This window comes from Corvus brachyrhynchos, unplaced genomic scaffold, assembly GCF_000691975.1.
Source record: "Corvus brachyrhynchos isolate BGI_N302 unplaced genomic scaffold, ASM69197v1 scaffold18, whole genome shotgun sequence".
NCBI classification, from domain to species: domain Eukaryota; kingdom Metazoa; phylum Chordata; class Aves; order Passeriformes; family Corvidae; genus Corvus; species Corvus brachyrhynchos.
In genome coordinates this window covers 3,234,515-3,254,303 of record NW_008246064.1, presented here as the reverse complement: position 1 = coordinate 3,254,303, position 19,789 = coordinate 3,234,515, and the positions used below count along the sequence as shown (strand labels likewise).

The following is a 19,789-nucleotide window of genomic DNA, read 5'->3' as shown; positions in this document are numbered from 1 at the left end:
AAAACCAGAAATAATTCCAAATGAAGCTGAGCCAGTGTGTGCATGCTGGGATTCATCTCATTACAAAAAAACCCAGCAGCCTAGAAAAAGTAGGCGAGCAGGCTGAGAAGAAGGTGTGCTTAGTGTTATTTGAGTTGTGCCACTTATTTTTCAGCACCCACTGTGTTAAATCCCATCGTGGACACCTGGGAAAGGTAATAAAGGCTCATTTTATAAGGTGGATTTGACACTAAGTTCTGTTTATTTGCTTTGTGCAGTGATACCACAGCGAAACACAGCAGAAGGAGTTGAATAAAATACAGCTCTGTTCCTCAGGCACAGATAATTAATTTGTGGCAAAATTGCTCAATTTAATGCATTGCTATTGAAGATGATCAAAGTCCCATTGTGCCACAGACAATCTTTGTTTGGGGAGACTCCTGTGAAGAAGCAGAATGCAAAGAGGAGTGGTTTTACCATCCCGTCTTCCAGGAAAAGGAGAGTGGTGGGCTGATTAAGGGCTCTTCTGCCTGGAGAAGTTGTTGCAACAGAAGCTGAGCCTGTGAGCCTCAAAATCCATATTTACACTCTCAGCTCCCTGCAAGGAGTATTCTAAGCATATGTTCGTGGGCCTGTAACTCAGGCTTCCAGCACTCAGAAGGTACCTTAAAGGCACGTGTGTGGGGAATTTGAGCAGAAGACTCATCCTCTGGTGCTATCCCAGCCTGCTTTCCCATCCTGGTACATGGCAGGTGTGCACGTGGTCCCTGTGGGGCAGTGGAGGCATTGCTGCCTCCCCACTGGCAGAGATGTTTGCAGGAGGCACACTCAGACCAGGAAGTGGGAAACGCTGCTGGTTTCCACCATATGGATGGGTTTTGGTACAATGGGACCTGGGTTGCTCTATGCAGATGAAGAGATTTGGAAGGGATTTTAGGAGGTGAGTGCAACACATCATCCTCCTGCCAATATCTGAGAACACGAGGCAGTTTGCACAGAGCTGAGCTGGTTCTCAGCCGTCCCTCGTGCTTCTGGCCAGCCCAGGTTCAGCTGGTTGCAGGTAGATCTGGATCAAATCTGGGTGGGGCTGATGGAGAGTCCTTACGGGGACGTGAGATGGGCTGCAGAGCCTCTGCTGCTGACGTGACACACGACATGGAACATCCTCATATCCCATATCACCTGCTAAAAATGAGACCCTCCAGCTGGTCACATCCCACATCCCCCAAGGACTCCCATAAACCATTTAAATGTGGGCCTTGACTGAGTTTTCCAGGAATGTACTGGTGATTTTGCCATGCCTGGGCATGACTCAGTTGATTGGAAGATAAACACTTTTAATGAATTACTAAGTTAATGGTTCCTCTGAAATTCTGATTTACTAAACAGACAGTGTTGTCGCAACAGCCACGTGAGATTCAGATCCATGATGAGATGGTGAGCACACACGCACAACCACTTCAGCAGTGCTCTTCCCACAGGACAGGGTATCTAGGAACCCAGGCAAATCTAAATAAAAAGGGTCGAACCAGTTGCCCACCAGAGACCAGTGTTTGCTGTCTTACTTACGTGCAAAATGATGTAACAGTCTCCTTCAAAAAAAGTCCCATAAGCTTTTTCAGGTACAGGAACCATCTTCATGTTCTGTAAGGAGATCAGAGTTGGGGTCATTGCTAAAAGTGAAGAACCAGAAGTTGGTGTGTGTGAAACAGGACAGGCTGGGGTGCACAAAACACTGAGGTGACAGAGGTTGGAGAAGGAAGAAGCAGGGCTGTGTGTGAGCTGGGAAAAGCCACTTTTGGAGGGACTCTCTAAAATACTAAGGGGTGAGAAGGGAAAAATTATGAATTTGCTTGTACAGACTGACTAGTATATTTTAGTCTCCTTGCTTTTCTGCAATCCTGTGGATTTGGACCTGGAGGTCATGCTGAAGTGCTCCAGAGCTTGCATTTGCAGGGAATTTCCCAGGAGAGCAAGCACATCTCATCCTAGGTTTAGTTTTGGGCACTGTTTTGACTCAGTGCCCATGAGTTCAAGGACAACTCCCAGCACTTTGTTAGGATAACCACTCTGCCAGGGGTTCAGGACAACCAGCAGTGCTGAGAAAAGACAGAGCTGAGGACACTGATGGGTCCCTCACCCCTCCAGACCCTAATTGCAGACTTCCTCTGGCACAAGTGCATAATTAACCAGCCATGCCTGCCCAGTGCAGGTGTCTGGATGTGCCACCCACTGGTCCACAGGCAGCTCCTGGGCTGGAGCTGGCTCTGTGGTTCCCTGAAATTGGAGACACGCATTCTTCTGCTGGCCCGACTTGTTTCCCAGCATACCAGCTTGACCCCTGTGAACCCACACGGCTCTAATTACAGATCCTCTGGAAAGCAGCTCAGTGCAGTGCTTTGGAGAGAAATGGGAAGGTGAAGGCCCTGGGATATTTGGAACATAGCTGTGACCTGCAGAATGTCACTTGGCGATGTTGGAGCCTCTTCCCACTGCTTCCCTGAGTGGATTCTGCACCTCAATCTAAACCCATTCTCATGGCAGGGGAATGTTCTTGGTGAATTGGGCCAGAATAAGGCAGAATTGAGCCCAGCTTGGCTCCAGTCCAAAATCAGACACCATCACCAGCAGAAGGTGACCTCACAGGCTGCAGGATCTGTCCTTGCAGTGACACAGAGCAGGAAAGGCACGGAAAAAGTACAAAGAGACTCCACAGAATGCCTTTGCTGCAAAGATAGGTGTCTTCAAGCAGCTGCTGGTGTAGACTAAGGCTGCCTATGGATAACCCATCTTCTTGGTGGAACAGAGAGTTTCTGGTGTGTTAAAGCAGCCTTGCATTGGCTCCAAAAAGGGGTGAGAAAAGCCTCCAGTGCTGGAGGAATGGTTTCAGTCCCACCACATTCCTGTTTCCTCAGTAAATATTATCATCTCTATTTTACAGAGCAGGAAACCAAAACAATAACATGGTGAACATTTCATGGGGAGACACTGAGTCTGTTTCCCGCTGTATCTTATCTGTAGGACCCTCTTTTCCCACACAGATTACTGCAATAATTCATCTTTCTTAAAACATAAACACACACAGATGTGCAGAGGACACGTGGCACCGCTCTTGTCCTACCTCTATGCCCCATATCTGCAGTCCCAGCTTTCTCTCGATGGTTGGGAGATTTGTGTCACCGTCTGTCATCCTGCAGTCTGAGCTAGAAGGCAAAGGAAGAAAAAAACAAAATAAATATATAACTAGATGTAACAGTGAGTGTGCTGGTCAGCTGGGTTGCTCTCACCATCAGTGGAGGTTTAATACAGATAATCCACACGTTGAAGTGTCTCTGTCTCTTTGCTATTAACAGTTACGTGGGATGAACCCCCATTCCCAGGCTATCCATGCTCATGAAGGGCCAAGCCAAGTGTGGGATCACAGCCCAGCAAACACTGGATAGGACGCTGTTGCTTGGGTGGGGGATTGTTTTCCCTGGATTTGAACAGGTGGAAAGGATCCACTGGGGTGTGGGACCTGACATCAGTACTGGTTTGTTCCCACCATGGCACGAGGTGGAGGAGACATGGGTGGACCTCCAGGAATCCTGTGCACTCCTGGGCCAGTCACTGGAGGTCAGGTCAGGTCAGGTCAGGTCAGGTCCCCTGGCCCTGGGGCACTGGGAGCCCAACGAATGAAGCCTTTCTACTTCAGGACAAGATTCAGGTCTAAATTGAGGCAGGTATCTCAGGGCAGGGCACCAGGCTCCCAGCTCCCTGCAGGCACAGCCAGCACAGCCAGCAGAGCACACAGTGATCCAGTCAATAACCAAAATGTCTATTTTACACAGAGCCCAGCAGCTTCCTAAACTCTGCTGCCTGCATGGGGAAGAAGCAGGTTTCAAGTTGCCCCCACAAAGGTGTCTGAGAATATTTGAGATGGTTTTGGTGTCTCCAGCTGCCCCTCTGATGGGTGGATGTCTCCCATCCATCCTCTATCGTATCTACCAGTTGTGGGGGAAAAAAAAGCAGCATCACTATCCTTAGCTATGCTCCCTGTTCCTGCTGCTGAGGTTTTTGCTCAAGAAACAACTTCTGAACCCAGCTTGTTTGCAGGGCAACTTCCTGAAGCGAATGAAACCCCCAAGAAATGTACATAAAAACGTGGAGTTACATCCCATCAGAGCTGACTCTGCTGCAGCGGCCACGGGACAGCCTGTGTTTGTCTAGGGGCACACCCCACATCAGCCTTCCCCCTGTGAGCCAATCCTGCTCACAAATCCAGGCCCAGCCTCGAGAGAAAACACGGCTCACTGTTCTTCTGAAGGAGGGGAAGAGCAGAGACGTGGTCCCTGCCAGAAGGTGTTGACGGCTCGTGTTACGAGAGCGTGGAGGGATGTGCTGCACGTGGCACCACAAAGGCGTAACAAGTGTTGGTCACCCTGGAGAGTTTGCACACCAAGTAAGAGAACAAAAAATGCTGCCACAGGCAGGAGCATTGGTCCATCCAGATCTCCCACAGCCCAGAGCTGCCAGACCCTAGCTCCTTGCACAGGTATAGAGCAATGCAGGTTTTTCCAGGGGTGTTTTGAGCACAGCCCCAACACCTCTCTGTTACCTGAGCAGGCACAGTCTGGCAGTGCTCAGCAGCAGGAGTCAGACTCATTCCTCCCTGAACACAGACAGAGCTGAAGGACTGTTGGAGACTGAGTCCATGTGGCCTCAGGAACACATTCAGCCACCTTCAGCTCCCTCTCAGCTCCTCCAGAGAGCTTCCAGGCAAGAAGACAAACAGCAAGGACAAAAAAAGACATTTTTCACCTCAATTCCCAGAAAGGTGATTGACACCCACAGAGATTAAAAGCCAGATCCAGGAAGATATTTCAGTGTCCACAGAGGAGACAGACACTGTTCTAAATGTTGTCCTGACTCACCAGCTGTGGAGTACAGGGCTATCAGAAACTGAATACAAAAACATGGTCTCAATAACCAAAAGACCCCTCCTTTCTTTTAAAATCACATTCAAAAGGTCCCTATCAAAGAAAAACCTGAGTGAAGCCTCTTCCCCTCAACCATCTTTTTAATTTATTTAGGGGTTTTTCCTTCCAGCATCATAACAGGAAGAACCTGAAAACAAAGCCAGTAAAGACATTTATATTTGAGGGCAGTGAAGTTTTTTAGCACCACTGACACTTCTCCCAGTGGGAGGCAGCAGCCGTCTTGCTCTCCTGCTAACAGCTCAGGAAACCAGCAGCTGGCCAGCTGTGAGACACAGCTGGATCCCTGCTTCTCCCAGCATCCCAACCTCTCCCAGAAAAATTAACCCAAAGGATGCTGAGATTCCTCTGACCACAGGAAGTCGTGTTGGGCAGAACCCTCTGAGAGCCAGCAGTGCTCCACAGATTCCCAATCAAACCTATTTGACTAAAAATGAGGATCTTGGATCTCCTTCACTCCTGGGGATCCTTTCTCCATCTGAAACCTCACAATTAGTGCTGACCCCCCCACTTTTCTGAGAAAGGGTGTCCCTCCCTTTCTCCTAAGTCATTTAGCTGGGGGAGTGTGAATCACAGACAAAGTTGGCTGTTTCTTTGGTCTTTCCAGCTTCTTTCGGCCGGTGGCCAAGCTAGAAATAATAGGAATATGACTTATATAATCAGACAGCTAATTTCATTAATGATTTAATGCGGGGTTTTAATCAGAGAATCCCATAATTCAACTCCTGTCCAGACATGAAATACGGTATTTATGGAGTGAAATCTTCCCATCTGTGCTGAAATCATGAAGGGCAGAAACTTTTATAAGTTAAAAAGAAGAAAAGAAAAAGGGGATGTTAAGAGTCTTGGGGGGTTCACTGTGGGGTTTCAACAGCAATGTCTGAGGTAGTCCTTATCTCAGTCAAACCAGTTTTGCTCAGCATTAGGTGAAATGCAAATTGGCAAGAAGTGTGAGTCAACGGCCTCTGGGGCAGGAATTCACTGAGGAAAATCACTGGTTATGGGGATGGATTTGCTTCCTTGGGCGCAGACACAGCTTTACCTGTGAAGGGAGAAGCAGCTGTAGCTCATCTCTGCCCCCACATTAGTAACATGCAAATAATTTTTTCAGCTTTCACCTCCAGGACCAGCCTATCCTACCGCCACCATTTCCAGGGAAATCTTCGTCTCTCCATGGGAAGACGAGAGAAGTTCATCCCGTAAATGTGGGCTGAGAGGCAGCCACTGCATGGCAAAGGCAGCTTCTGGCCTGGAGCTGCTCTGCTGGGCATCACCACCAGGTTAAGGTGCTATAAATTAAATTGCAAAGAACAAGTGCTGCTCTTGACTGAGGGCAGAGAACCTGAAAACCGAACTTCAGTGGCTGCCCCTTGACTGGATGTGTCAGCCAGGGGCACCTGGAGCCTCCAGAGCTAAAATCAATGCTTTCCCTGTCACAACCCAGGCAGCAAAGTTAGTGGGTGAAGGCAGATGGGTCTCCCTTACACCCGCTGCCCTCCATGCACTGCCAAAATCACAGCAACACTCCTGCCCGCTAAATCCAACCCTCATCCCCTCTCCAACCAGCACAGCGTGGGGAAAAGCTCTGTCGTCAGGAAGGACTACGTGACTAATTAAGTGTCAAGGTCACTCCCAAGGCTGGTTAATGATTAATAGCTGGGGTGGAAGTGCCAGCAATCACTGCTTCCTTTGGGTCAGCCCGGTCCGTGTTGGGAACCCAGACCTAGCAGGACATTTTTCCAGGCAGTCTTGGGCTGTTTGGGTGGGGAGGGAAAAGGAGGACTCAAAAGGGGGACAGGGGAACATTTCAAACCCCTGAAGCACACTCTGAATTCAGGCTGGTTTGGCTTGTCTGGGTTTTGGCGCGCACTTGCTGGGCTGTAGTCACGGTAATAAAAAAACCCCAGTGAAATGACTAATGCTCTGTACAGCTTTGGGAAAATAGGAAGCAGCTGTGGCTCCAGCCTTTCCAGGCTGAAAGGCCTAATTATTGGGAATACTTGGACTGGCATTAGATGAGGTAAACCAGGGCCTGTTGAATTGCTTTCATTGTCTCCACTACAGTTGGGCATCTGGGCCCAAGTAGGTGCCATTTTTTGTTTGCAGAGGACAGTGGTTAACTCTTGTTTTGCCCAGAGGAATGAAATTCAGCCCTGGAGTTTCCTCATGTGGCCCATCAGCTACAGCTCAGGAACAGTGACTGTCCAGAAGCACAGCACTCAACCTGGGCAAGCTGTCTTTTATTTCTCTGTTGCAACAGGAGAAAAAGCAGCTTTTATGACAAAGGACAATCATAGGTGGGGAGGGCCAGCAATGGAGCTTGTCTTCTCTCTCATGTTGTCACACACTCAGAGCTGTAAGACCTTCCTCCAAGCCATGCTGGACATGCTGGAGTGTGGTGATGAGGCAGGGAACGGGATATGTATTGTGGAGATGGGAAAAGAAGAAAAAGCACAGCTCAGCTCATCCTCCTGCTCCAAGTTCTGTAAAGTCCCGGTTCAGGACCAGTGTGGCCAGCAAGCCAAGGACAGGGCTCTGCCCAGACACGCCTGGGCGACCACAGAGAGCACTTCAGCCTTCTTGGAAAGAGCTGTTGCCTGGCAGCTAAAATTACGTAAAGCAGGCCTTGAAATAAGATGCTATTTCTGATCACGGTGGGCAATTAAACATTGGAACAGCTTATTAGGGAAGCTGGCAGGCTTGGCTTTACTTAATGTCTTTGAAATGAGATGAGTGAATGGCTGGGCTGTGCTCAGCTCCTCGGGTTCTGTGGCCATGAGCCCTGCCCAGGTGCTGCACTTCCAGCAAGCTGCTCCTTCCCATGGGTTTGGCAGTGAGGAAAAAGCAGGGACTGGCCCTCGTGCTTCAGCCACCTCCACCAGTCAGAAAAGATGCCCTGTCCATGCTACAAAGTCATCAGGATGGATCATGAAGTGGTTTGAGGGCTTTTTTAGACTTAAGTAGTGCTGGATCAAAACCTGAGACGGGGCACTGGATGGGATGAGCTAAGATTGTGCTCATCTCCTCAGGGTCAGTGGCTCTGGAGATAAGAGGGGACTCCACTGGTTTAAGATGGGCAGGTATTCCCCTCTTTCCATGAATGGCTGCCAGGGATCACCAGGAGCTACCTGGCACCACGGGTGACTGGTGTTTCCTGATCTTTGCTCAAGGGCTGGGATGTTGAGGATGCTGAGTCTGTTCAGGGTTAACGTAAGTGAAGATACAAGAGCGTGGGATGAAGAGATGGTTTGATGTTAATGATGGCCTCTCAAACTGTAAGTGCTCTACAGCCCAGGAGAGGTTTGAATTCCCTGTTCAGGGAGTTCAAAGGATGCAGAAACCTGGATTTACCTGACAAGTGATTTCTCAGGCTCTGAAAGAGCAATAACCATTTTACCCTGTCTGGAAAAAGCTGACTGGTGTTCCCTGGACCCAGTTGCTCTGTCTCTTGAACCTTGGAAATTTACCCCATCTCCAACCACCATCCCAGGCATTATAAGAAACAGACCCCTGGCTTAGTGTGACTCCTTATAACCTGTGCCTTCTCCTCCCGGCCATTTCTGGCATCTCTGTCTTAGCAGCTGATACTTGCTCATTCCCAGAAAGTCACAGAGGCTGTGAGCTTTACCTTTCAGCTCCTTGTGAGGATGGACTTTGCACTGATCCTCCAGTCCTTCCCCTGTTCCTAACATAAAAGCAAAGAGCACAAGGAAATACTAGGTTCCTGGGAAATAACCACCTTCCCAGTTGCAACAGCCCTCAATCTGTGTCTCATCTGCCTCTTTGAATTCCTCAGAGGACATCTGATTTGGAAGGGAAGGCATCTCATGATTTATGTCCTCTGACTTTGACCAGTCCCTGCAGCTGCATTTCCACCTGCCATAAATTCTAGCTCGACACCTCGCTCCATCCAGGAAACACTGCTCATCTCTCCACACCTCTCCTCATGATCCCCTTGTACCCCTCTGTTTATCTCACTGCTGGTGGCGTTCCAGCAGCCTGATCTTTAAGCAGATCGTCTTGGGAAACTGCTTTATAACAGCAGATTATTTTTCCCCCAAACTGCTGCTATTTCTGAGTCCTCCTCCTACAATTTTACCAGCTGAATGCTTGTCCTGGGAACGGTGGAGCTGCATTGTCCCAGCAAACTTCTCACAGTGTAGGAACAATGCACTGACAATTAAATCAGAACTTTAACTTCAGCCATGGCTCCCAAGTCATGCGGTCTGAGTTTCCACATCCATCACGCTGGATGTGGAGCCCAGAGCTCAGCAGTGGCTGGCTCTGGAAAAGGCAGAGCCACTTGGCTGAAGGTGGGGCTGGCAGGCCTTGCCTTGGTGTCCTGCAGAGAAGGTCAGAGCACCCACGCAGCTCCTGGCTGAATTTTTTCCCGAAAAGTCCTTCTTCCCCAGGATGTCTTTGAAAGCAGGAGGCTCTTCCAGGCAGGAAGGATCTCGGCAGGCTGAGGGCAGCCCTAAAAGACTCAAAGCTTTGCTAAGCAGCAGCAGAGACTGAGCTGCAAGAGCTTGTCCCTGAGATCAGCCCCTGTGACCGAGAACAAACTCTTGCTGTGCAAACCCACCTCTCTCTGAAGGTCCCTGATAAAAAAACAGGGGCACAAGAAGCTGTTAAGAACCTTCTGCACACAAGCCCCTGCAGCAGCATTGCCCTCGTGTGGTGCCAGGTGCATTTTTGTCAAATACTAAGTTTCAGCTTGGTGCACACCTACTTCAGAGGTATCCACTGCACCTCCAGCCCCTCTCCGTGGGGTTTTTGAGTCAGGAACAGCACAGAGCCATCCCAAGGGAAAGGTGAGCAGGCAGCTTGCCAATTCATCTGGAACAAATCTTTCCTTTCTTTCAGTTCTTTCTCCCCTGGTGAGAGGGAGAGATTCCTGGCTTGGGACCAGCACTGCATCCAGAGGCAGGGCTTCACACCACAGTGAGAGCAGGAGATGCACACAGGAGAGCAAAGCCATTTTAATTCCTCTTCCTGGTTTCCACTGAAGTGGTTCAGGTTCTCTCTAACTACCTTCTAATTACTCACCACCTCCAAGAAAAAAATTACCATCCTCTCCCACATCAGCATTTTAACAGAGCATTATTTAACCCTGTGGCTGCAGGTTAAGTAAAATCAGATGAGACATCAGGTAGGAAAGTGTGTTTGTTCACCTGTGCAAGACCTTCCTGAGCCCTGGGGAGCACCTGCTCTTCAAAAGCTTACAGGAAATAGAAAAACTAAAAAAAAAAAAACCAAAAAAAACCAACCAAAACCATTTTCCCAGCTGAAACTGAGGAAAAGGCCACAGCTTCCTATCCAGAGCCTGGAGGAAGGGTAGGAGAGGGGGTTAGAGGCTGGGATTTATCCACCTCCTCTTGGGTGTCTCAGTTTCAGCTGCACAAGTCTGAGGAGGGCTCCCCCTCGGTGATTCCCTCATCCTAGTGTTTGCTCCAGGGCAGATCCAGTGAATCTTGGACAGGAGGGACTTGCTGTTCCCTTGGCCTAACAGGAAAACCCCTGGGTGGAGAGCCCAGCTTGCCACACCTCCCTCCAACTCGCCCAGAGTGTGGGGGCTCAGTCCCATCCAAGATTCTGCCAGCATGAACTGAGACAAATACCACAAATAAAACCTTCATTAAACCCAGGTGCCAGTGCCCACCTGGCACTCACAAAACATCCTTCTCAAAAAAAAAGTCTGAGAGTTAAGATTTTTGCTGCTGCATGTAACAGTTTTATATTTATTGTAAGAATTCACACATGTGTATGTGTGCAAGACAAAGAGCAGCTTTTCCCTGGTGCACAGTTTAATGAGTGCAGTTGAATAAGCCCCTGCCCTCAGGACCTTTTTTTGGTGGTGATGGAGCAGGAGAGATGCTCTGCCTCCACTCAGATCAGCTGGGGAACTGGTTCCAGAGCACTGGCTTCCCAGTGGAAAGTGGCAAGGTAAACATAAACTACCAAGAAAAAGGGACTGTTTCAGTTTTGTCCCAGTTCAGACCTGCAAGCATGACATCAAACTTGGGAACAGAAACCCAGGACTTCTGCCAAAAAAAAAAAAAAAAACAAAAAAAACAACCAAAAAAACCAAACCAGGTTTCCATTTTGGATTGCAAATGAAAGCAGGTGCTCTGTGGGTGACTCTGCGCTTCCATCTCTGGCCCAGCGAGATGTAAAAGGTTTATTCAGGGGGAAGTTTTGTTTCTCAAGCAGCAAAGGGAAGCTCACCCTTTGTGAGTGTTGGCTGACACAACTCTAATGAAGGACACCTGACCTGTGTCAAAACGAAAGGGGACCAAGTAACCCAGCCCAAGCTTCCCCGGGGATGGGTGCTGAGCCAGGCTGTGAGTTGCCTTTCCTGAGCTTTAAGGTCTTGGAAGCAGAGCCAGCCCTTCCCAGGATCTCCTCTCAGTGGAACACCAGCACCACACACCTTCTTGGTAGCAGTCACCCATAGCAGTGTCACTCTCCAGGCTTGTGTTCACTCGTGGTGCGTTTGTCACTGTGTCACCCAGCCCTTCCAACCCCCAGTGGGCTGTGAGGCTGCTCTTGGTTCTCCTGGGACTTTGGAGGTGCCACTCAGCTTCTCTGGACAGAAATGAAGGCAGAGAGAGCAGCACCTCGAAGGCAGACAAATAAAACATCCCTGAAAACACTGCAAAAACAGCTTTAGACAGAGCCACTCATCCTGGACAACCTTTTTCACCCGAAGCTGCCAATGGGAGTTTTGTCTGAGCACCAGGAAGGGAACCAGGCATCTGAAAGACTGGGATGGGTGGGACAGCAACAACAGACAGTAATTCAGGCTCCAGCACACTCTCAAAGGAAAGATGGGTACCCAGATAGTCTCTCTAACCCCAAAAAAGAACACGGTTTCTAGCACCACCCTGTGCAGCTGTTTTTGTAAGAGCAGTTTTAAATAAAGGGCTAGGCACAAACCCTTCCTTTCATCCCAGGGCATGGCAACAGGACATTTTTAGGTAGAAGAGGTCGACTCCTCTGAATAGCTCCTTCCACAGGAACTGCCCAGGATGGAGCCCAACCATGCAATTTAACGTCCCCCCTGTGCCACATCTTTGACGTGGTTATAAGGTAATAACAAGTTCCACTGTTCTTGTACCCAGCACTGCCTCAGATAAGCCTGAAGAGGCTCAGATAAAGACAGATAACAAATGAGAGGGTTTATGTTACAAGCAGAGATCCTTGGAAATCAAGGCAACTGAATTGGATGCACATCATCCAATGCCTGGACTTTTCAGCCTGAAAGATGCCAAAGACTGTAAGTGACAATATTCACCCCTTTCTGCATTCCTTTCACATCCAGAATGGGTGGAAATACAGTGGAAATGTATAATCATCCAGGATAAACCATAATTAGGCCCATTTCTAGGGCTGTATTATATGGATAGAGAGCTCAGGAGAGGAGCGGTTTTAATGAGTTATGGGAGAGTGTTTCCCCTTGTGACTGAAGGCTCTGTCCCTCTGAGGGGACAAGAGAAGCTGAAGAATATATGTGAATAAACAAAGAGCTGGAGCAGAGATATTTTGGGTGTGGTGTGGCCACACTGGAGTCCTTCCTCCTGCAGATGGACATTTCACACGTGGAAAGCCCAGGCTGTGGCTTGTGTCAGTCCAGAGCGACTCTCAGAAAGCTGACACAAAAATGTGATGAAGGGGGGACCTTGAGGAGGGTCAGTGGTGCCACATGTGTTCCCCAGGGGTGACAGAAATGCTACTGGGGCAGGTAACACCAAGGCAGCACCACGGCTTTGGCTGTGCCCTGAGCTCCCTCCGCTGCACTGGGCATTTCAGGGCTCTGCTTCCAAGTGGGCCATGGTGTATTTAACTCTGTGGGAACTGAGGGAAGGCTTTTAGTCCAGCAGGATGTGCCCAGCACAGAGCAGAGCCCCAGCACCTTCCCAAGCACGGGGCAGGTGTCTGAGCCAGCCTCTTCCTCAGCTGGGCATGGATCACCGCAGGATGGGTGGTCCATAACAGAAAAGAAAACAGCTTCCATGCTCAAAGTCCAGAAAAGCCTGCACAGCTCCATGGAAAAGACCAGGAGACACGGTGGACATCTTCAGCATCCCTGGTCATGCAAGAGCAGGGATTTATTGACTCAGCCTAACCTGGAGCCCCAAGATACAGGAGAAGACAGGAAATCAGGATGACACTGCTCGCAGCCATGGCACAAAACCTTTGCTCCCAGCTGGGAGACCTTGGCAACTGCTGCCTCAAAGTCCTGCCTGGGAAAAAACATCATGAGACCTCTGTGTCTGCCATTGAAAAGGAGCTGGAGGAGGATAAAGGCATCCTGTTTGTGCAGGGAGGAGGAGGAGGAGGGGAGACTCACCTGGCTCTGCCAGGAGGAAGGTGAGGGAAGACGGTTATAGGGGTTTTTTTCTGATCTGCCCGTCCTTGCATTGCCTTCCACCTGGCATCCCTGGGGAGCGGTAAAACCCCGCGGAAGAAGAGAGCCGGTGCCCTGCGATTGTCTAATCTCTACTTTGCAGGCTCTAATCAGCCCATTTAGCCGCGGTGTGTAAAAAGCACCTGGATGATTCACCATCTAAGTGCTGCTCTGGCGGGGCCAGTTTGCTTCAGCTGCTGTAACACTTGTTTACATCTGCGTTCGGGCAGCCTTGAATAAGCGTGAACCTCCCACAGATGCTAATTCATATCAGCTCTCCTTTGTGTTAAATATTTATGCTCCTAATAGGCACGCCTAAGAAAAATACTGGCAAGTGAGCCTGCAGCTCAACTCCATTACAACTCAATTTTACCTCAGTGCAACTCGCATCTCAAACGAGCAGGGTGAGAAAACATTCTATTTACAGAGCAGAGCAGCCCAGCAGCTCGGCCATTAGCAATCTGTCGATCGGATGACAATAAAACCCATCGATGAGAACTTCCAAAGACTTTCGGTGGCTGCCCGGACCCATAACTGCGCCCCAAAGGCAGGCGAGCTCTCGGCAAATCCCCACGGCAGCGAAGCATGAAACAATCCGGGCCCAAACAAAACGCTGCTAATTGGTGGCTGCACGAAATCAGAGCCAGTCTGTGCAGAGAGCTAAAGGAAAAGATGTGTCCTCGGAGCTGATATGAGCCCGGACGGGTTCTTGGCAAACTCAGAGCTGCTCGTTCCAGCCCCAAACGATGTAAATCAGGGTGGGCTCATTTCAGTAGACACATCCTGGCTTGCACCACGGGAGAAATTGGGGTTTTTTAAAAAGTATGAAGCGTATTAATTTTTTGTTTGTTTCTTACTGTTCCACAGAACAAAAGTGATTAAACAGTTCAGGCCTTATTAAAACTAGCAGGGGTGCAGGGAGGCTGCTCACCTTGCTGGAAAGTGCGCGGTCTTCTCGCAGGTGTCCCTTCTCCACCAAGCCCAGCGCCTTCTCTCCTCTTCGCCGAGTTTCAAGGCACTTTCTGTTCACTGTTCTGCCACCTTGTCAGCTCGGGAACAGCACTGTTCGGTAATTCAATCCTCTACTTAACCGCAGAGACACTCCTACCCGGAGATCACACCCATTCCCAGGCTCACGGAGGGACAAAGAGGGAGCCGGTACGGGAGAGTTTCAACCAACTCTCTGTTTGCATCAAATATCCACCGCTCTGAATTCACTGAATAATGATTAAGAGCTGCTTTCATCGAAAACCTGTTTTGTCCAGGTTTAGAAGGGCACAGGAGGGATTTTTTTCCGCCCTTTTCTCCGTCTCTGTGGAACAAAGCAAGGTGCGGTGCTGCTCAGCGCTGCCTTAATTCTTGGGGCCAAAGATGTCCAGCTCCGGGCTCTGGCTCTGACTGTCCCGAATTTTGGCAAAGCTGTTCCAAGGGGAAAAGTGCTCGGGGAAGCAGCCTGCTCCTCTGCTCTCTGCAAGGCCCATCTGGGTGTCCCTGTGCTCACAGGAGCCCTGGGTTGGGGCAGCCCAGGGCGATGGGGAGCAGGGGTGAGGTTTGCTGTCAGGATTAGTGACTGGAATGGAGATGTAACAGAGCATTGGAGTGTTTAACTGGGCTGCCCTCCCAGGGGAAGAGTAATGATAAACCAGACAGCCCCAGCAGTGTTTGCTGAGCCACCTTCGGAGGCAGAAAGCGGTGTCTGCGGACATTTGTAGCTTATTGTTGACAAAAAACTACCTGTGAAGGACGGCTGGAATATTGCAGCCACTGAAGGCTGCCCCGATGTCACTGGCTGGGGATGACCTGAGGATAAACCATCTCCTGGCATTCCCACGTGTTCCTGCCTGGCATGTGTGTACTGCTGCTCGCTGCTGAGGGAGGGAGCATCCCTCTCTGGAGAAGGCACCACTTGGTACCTTGTCATCAGCCACCAGCTCTGCTTTTGGGGGTCCAGGGCTGTGTCCAGCTGTGTTCTGCACATCTCGAAGGATGGAGACTACACAACCTCTCAGGACTGGGAACCATCCAAGGCCTTCCCTTTGGATACATTTTTCTCTTGTCACTTCCTTAATTTTCTAGATTAGCCCCCACAATCTGAAAATAGATATGAATCAACTCACCAGTTAAACCAGGTGGCTGAAGAGGTTTAAACCACAGTTGCCACAGGTCTCATCCACTGACGACTCAGACCTCAGGGACCTGTAATGGGGAGGGTGCCCAAAATACCAGTGACGTTGCCTACAGACCGGTGTGCCACTAACCGCAGAGAGCTGCAAACCATGGTGTGGGCTGGACCTGCTTGTTCAGCCTGGGTGTGCCCATTTCTGAGAGGATCACTGCAGAGAACTGAGTTTCATGGTTAAAGATGCAAAACCAACTCCTAGCAAGTGATTTCTCCCTTAATGTCTGCAGGCTACAGCTCATAAACCCATAACAGCCTTCACCTTTCCTTTTTCATTCTTTTCATTTCACCGTGCTGATGCCATGAAGATTTTTTGCCTTTTCTTTCATACCCCTGTTATACCTTTTTTACAACTTCTGTATTCTTAGTGCTTTGTGCCTACATTCTTGGCCTTGCTTGTCAAGCTGAGACTCAACATTTTAGAAGCTTCGTAGCTAGGGATCAGTGTGCCCCAGACAGCAAGGTCCTCTCCAGAACACATTCTGTAAACTAAGATAGAACCATCCAGGGGAAGGATGGGGAGGGGGGCTCACTCGAGCCTCTCATTGGGGAATCTTTGATAGATATGCTAATTAGTAAAACCTATAATGTTATACCAGATCTTTTGGGGGATACTCGGCGGGGTGCATCTCGATGCATTTGACCTGGACGTGTGCACCTAAGGATCCTTAAAATAAATACCAAGGTAAAATCCCTTTTCCCCTTCTAACCATGTTCGATTCTTGATTTTAAGACCAGGAAAAGGCATCAGCTGCTGAGAGTCTTCGTCTGTTGCAGGGGACAGAGGAAAAATGTTTTGTTTTTCCTCCAATTCACAGAGGATGGGGAGCGGAAACAGGGTCTGCTTTTACCTTTGGAGCCCACCCCAAGCCCACTGCTGGCCCAGCAGTGAGGGTCACACACCAGCAGATCTGGTGGGAGGCATTGGAAGGTGGGGTGAAAACACCTGGAATCTCGGAGGATCAGCACCAAACCATGTTGTGCTCCCATTCCCCTTTTGCCACACAGACTCGTCATCCCCAGCATTAAGGATTTAATTAATAGTTGCATATCTGGGTGCTTTTTTGGTGCTGATGTAAATCAAGCCACTTCCATGGCTGTGGCTACAGGAATTTGAGCTCTGGGATGGAGCCTGTCATTCCTATACCCACAGCTTTACTAATGCACTTCAGGCTCAGACACAGGTGATGCCTGAGCTGCCTGTCCTCTCCCTCCTCTCCATTAGTACCACAGTGAAAAAGCAGTAAATTATCCTGTTGAGCTTTTAAGGAGCCCAGCTCTGCAGAAATACGTGTAAAGCAGTTTAGGACAGTCAATGCCAAGGGGAAAGAAAATCATCATAAACCATGGGCTCATTTAGTGCTGAGCTGTAGGCACTTTTGCTCCCTGCTAATTCTGGTCATGCCATGGGGTTATAGAGCAGAAAACATTATTTCCAAGCAGTTTAACTCAGCAGTGGTGGAAAGCAGCACAGCCTGAGTTTCAGAACTGAAACGTGATCTGAGATGTTCCTGTCCAGCTGTGCTTCCCATGTGCACGACCTGATGCACTCATATCCTAGTCCTAAGCCTTGCCCTGGTATTCCCAGAGCTCAGAGACCTTGTGGTTTGATATTTTTTTCGTGCATGCAGGCAGCAGATGAGGCTGTTTTTCAGTGTCCCAGTGCAAGCCCAAGACACTGAAGCCATTGTCACAGGCCCGTGCTGGGGTAAATCAGGAGCTGCTGGGAGGAAGAGTGCAGAACTGCAAACTCAGGGTTTGGCAGCAGAATGGCCCAACATCTGCCTCAGCCTGGACCATCCCACATGCCTGTGGACAAGGTTGACGTTGTGCACGGGGAAACAGGCTCTGCCAAGGATGTGTTTGCAAAATGACATGTTCCAAAGGTATTTCCACCCTGCTTTTGGGTAGGGAACTCCAGGAGGAAGAGGGAAGGGCCAAACCCTGCAGATGAGATAACACAGCAGGGGCCTCCTGCCTTGGAAAAGCAAGGGAAGGAGTTAAAAAAACCCCACAAGCTGCTCAAAACACCAATGCTTGACCCATCAGTGTGAGGTTAAAGATCCTGGCCTGTAACAGCCAAAGCACTGCATGAATTTCTGAGAAGCTCTCAGGAGAGCTTTCCCTGCCCTGCAGCCCAAGCCTGTGACATTTCACTGCACATCCCTTGCTCAGGCACTTCTCTGCCCCACAAAATCATGATGTCCAAATGAAAATCTGCATAGTGCCTCTTACAGGTGTAACTACTGACCTGATAGAGGAGGATTGGGTTATAACCTACTGCTCCCTCACCTGCTGTGCTCCTGGGTGTGGGGGAAAAGCTGGGAAGGCAATACAAATGCTTGTGTGCTGACTGCAAGATCATCTCTCAGATGAGACCTTCTCACTCTCTACAACTCCCTGACAGGAGGTGGGGGTTGGTCTCTTCTCCCAGGAAACAAAAGAAAAGAGGAAATGGCTCCAAGTTGTGTCAAAGGAGGTTTAGCTTGGACCTTAGGAAAAATTTCTTCACCCACAAGGATTGTTCAGCATTGAAACAGGCTACCCAGGGCAGTGGTGGAGTCACCATCCCCAGAAGGATTTAAAAGATGTAGATGTGGCACTTGGGGACAGGGTTTAGTGGTGGCCTTGGCACCTGGATTTAAGGTTGGACTTGATCTTATAGGTCTTTGCCGTCCCAAATGAGTCTGTGATTCTGCTCTAGAGCTCTGTGGGCAGCAGCCGACAGGGCAGCACAGAGCTGCCCCTGACAGGCAACAGGGTGCTGGTTAATGGTTAACAGCAGCAGATGGGAACCTCCTGGGACAGGGGAAGGTGCCTGGGCATTCAGGTGAGGAGCGTGGCTGTGCTGCAGTGCACAGCTGTGCTCTGTCACACACCTCTTGAGCCATAGGCAGTGGTTGCATTCTCCTCTGGTCAGTTCCTGTCAGTCAATGGCTCCCTCCACACACAGAGAACCCTCAGTCCTCCTGAGGAGCTCTCCCAGCACCGCTCTGGGGCATGGCTGTGCACGGAGCCCTGGGAATTGCAGACTCTGTGGAGGCAGGGGCAGGATGGCCTTCAGTTCTGAAGAAAGGCATGGCCTTGGCAAGCCAAGGGCATGAGGGTAAATGCTGGTTTGGGGCAGGAGTAGCTTTGGCAAGAGCTCTGGAGATGCAGTTCACCCTCCCAGAGCCAGCAGCTTGCAGCAGGTTAAGACAGGAGCAGTCTCTGGCACAGGGGTTACAACCCTGAGGCTGATCAAAGCTGTAGCCATTGCTCCAGTTCACTGCTTGGCACTGTTAGTGAAAAACCCATTTTAAGCCACTTATGTTGGGCCGTGGACTGGGGATATGGGGCTCGTGTGTCCTCAGGCTTATGGGCAAAAGTACCCCCCTGGAGAGAGACAGAGGTGATGGCTTCTTGCAGCATTGACAGCAAGGTCTGGCAGGGCTTCTGGTCAGCCTTGAACCCTCTTCTACATCCTAAAATGTCTATAATCCATCCATGAAGGTGGCATGCACAACTCTAAGTCTCTGCTAGCCAGGAGAAATACCTCAGTGAATGTAACTGCAATAATACTGATGGAATGGCTCTATCATGTCCCTTGGTCTGTCTGTGTGAGGTTTTGCAGAGGGACGTGCAGAGGGACGTATGACAGCATGTTTTGCAAAATTACACTTGGGAGAATTACATTCTCCCAGCCCTTAGGGAGGAGGCTTATTCCAGACTTCTGCTGGTGAAAAAATCTTGTCTTGGAGCAAAAGAGCTGCTGTCCCTTTCCAGGAGGTTAATCTGCAACTTGCTGGGTGCAGGGGAGGTGGCAGAGGAGGGGCAGCTGCCCCTGCCTGTGTGCACTGCGGGCGTGGGCTCCTCTGCACCTCTCCCTGTTTAATCTAGCCCGCCACTGCCAAGAAGTAGCAGGTGCACTGAGAAAACAGGATAGCCCAGGTGGGACCGTGACGTGGCAGCCCTGGCTGCCTTCCAGCCAGAGGAGGTATGCAGCACAGGGGCCCCAGGCCAGATCTGGATGTGTTCAGACCGTTGTTTTACCTGGGGAAACTTCCAGAAGCACCCAAATCGCCAAGACCCATCACCCCCTTGTTGCTGTCAAATCCTGCTCCTAATGCTGACGGGCACAAGATGTTCTTTGGGTTATTGACTTGCTGTCTGCGAGGATAGATGAGGTTTGTGCTAGGAAAACTCAGGTTTGCCACTGCAGAAAATCAGCCTGCTTTTCCAGAATGCCAAGAAGATTTAGGGAAGTGC

At 49.8% G+C, this 19,789-nt stretch overlaps 1 protein-coding gene across 2 annotated transcripts in view; it reads right to left on the bottom strand.

Annotated features, from left to right (window-relative positions):
* Window positions 1-14,490, bottom strand: part of VILL (villin like) — a 34,013-nt gene extending 19,523 nt beyond the window's left edge. For both annotated transcript variants that reach the window (XM_017746721.1, XM_008643118.2), the window contains exons 1-3: window positions 14,294-14,490; window positions 3,101-3,182; window positions 1,549-1,623 (exon numbers count right to left, since the gene is read on the bottom strand). In XM_017746721.1, the coding sequence (XP_017602210.1) occupies window positions 1,549-1,623; window positions 3,101-3,169 (144 nt within the window). In that variant the 5' untranslated portion in view covers window positions 3,170-3,182; window positions 14,294-14,490. The remainder of the gene's footprint in view (window positions 1-1,548; window positions 1,624-3,100; window positions 3,183-14,293) is intronic.
* Between the last annotated feature and the right edge of the window lie 5,299 nt (window positions 14,491-19,789).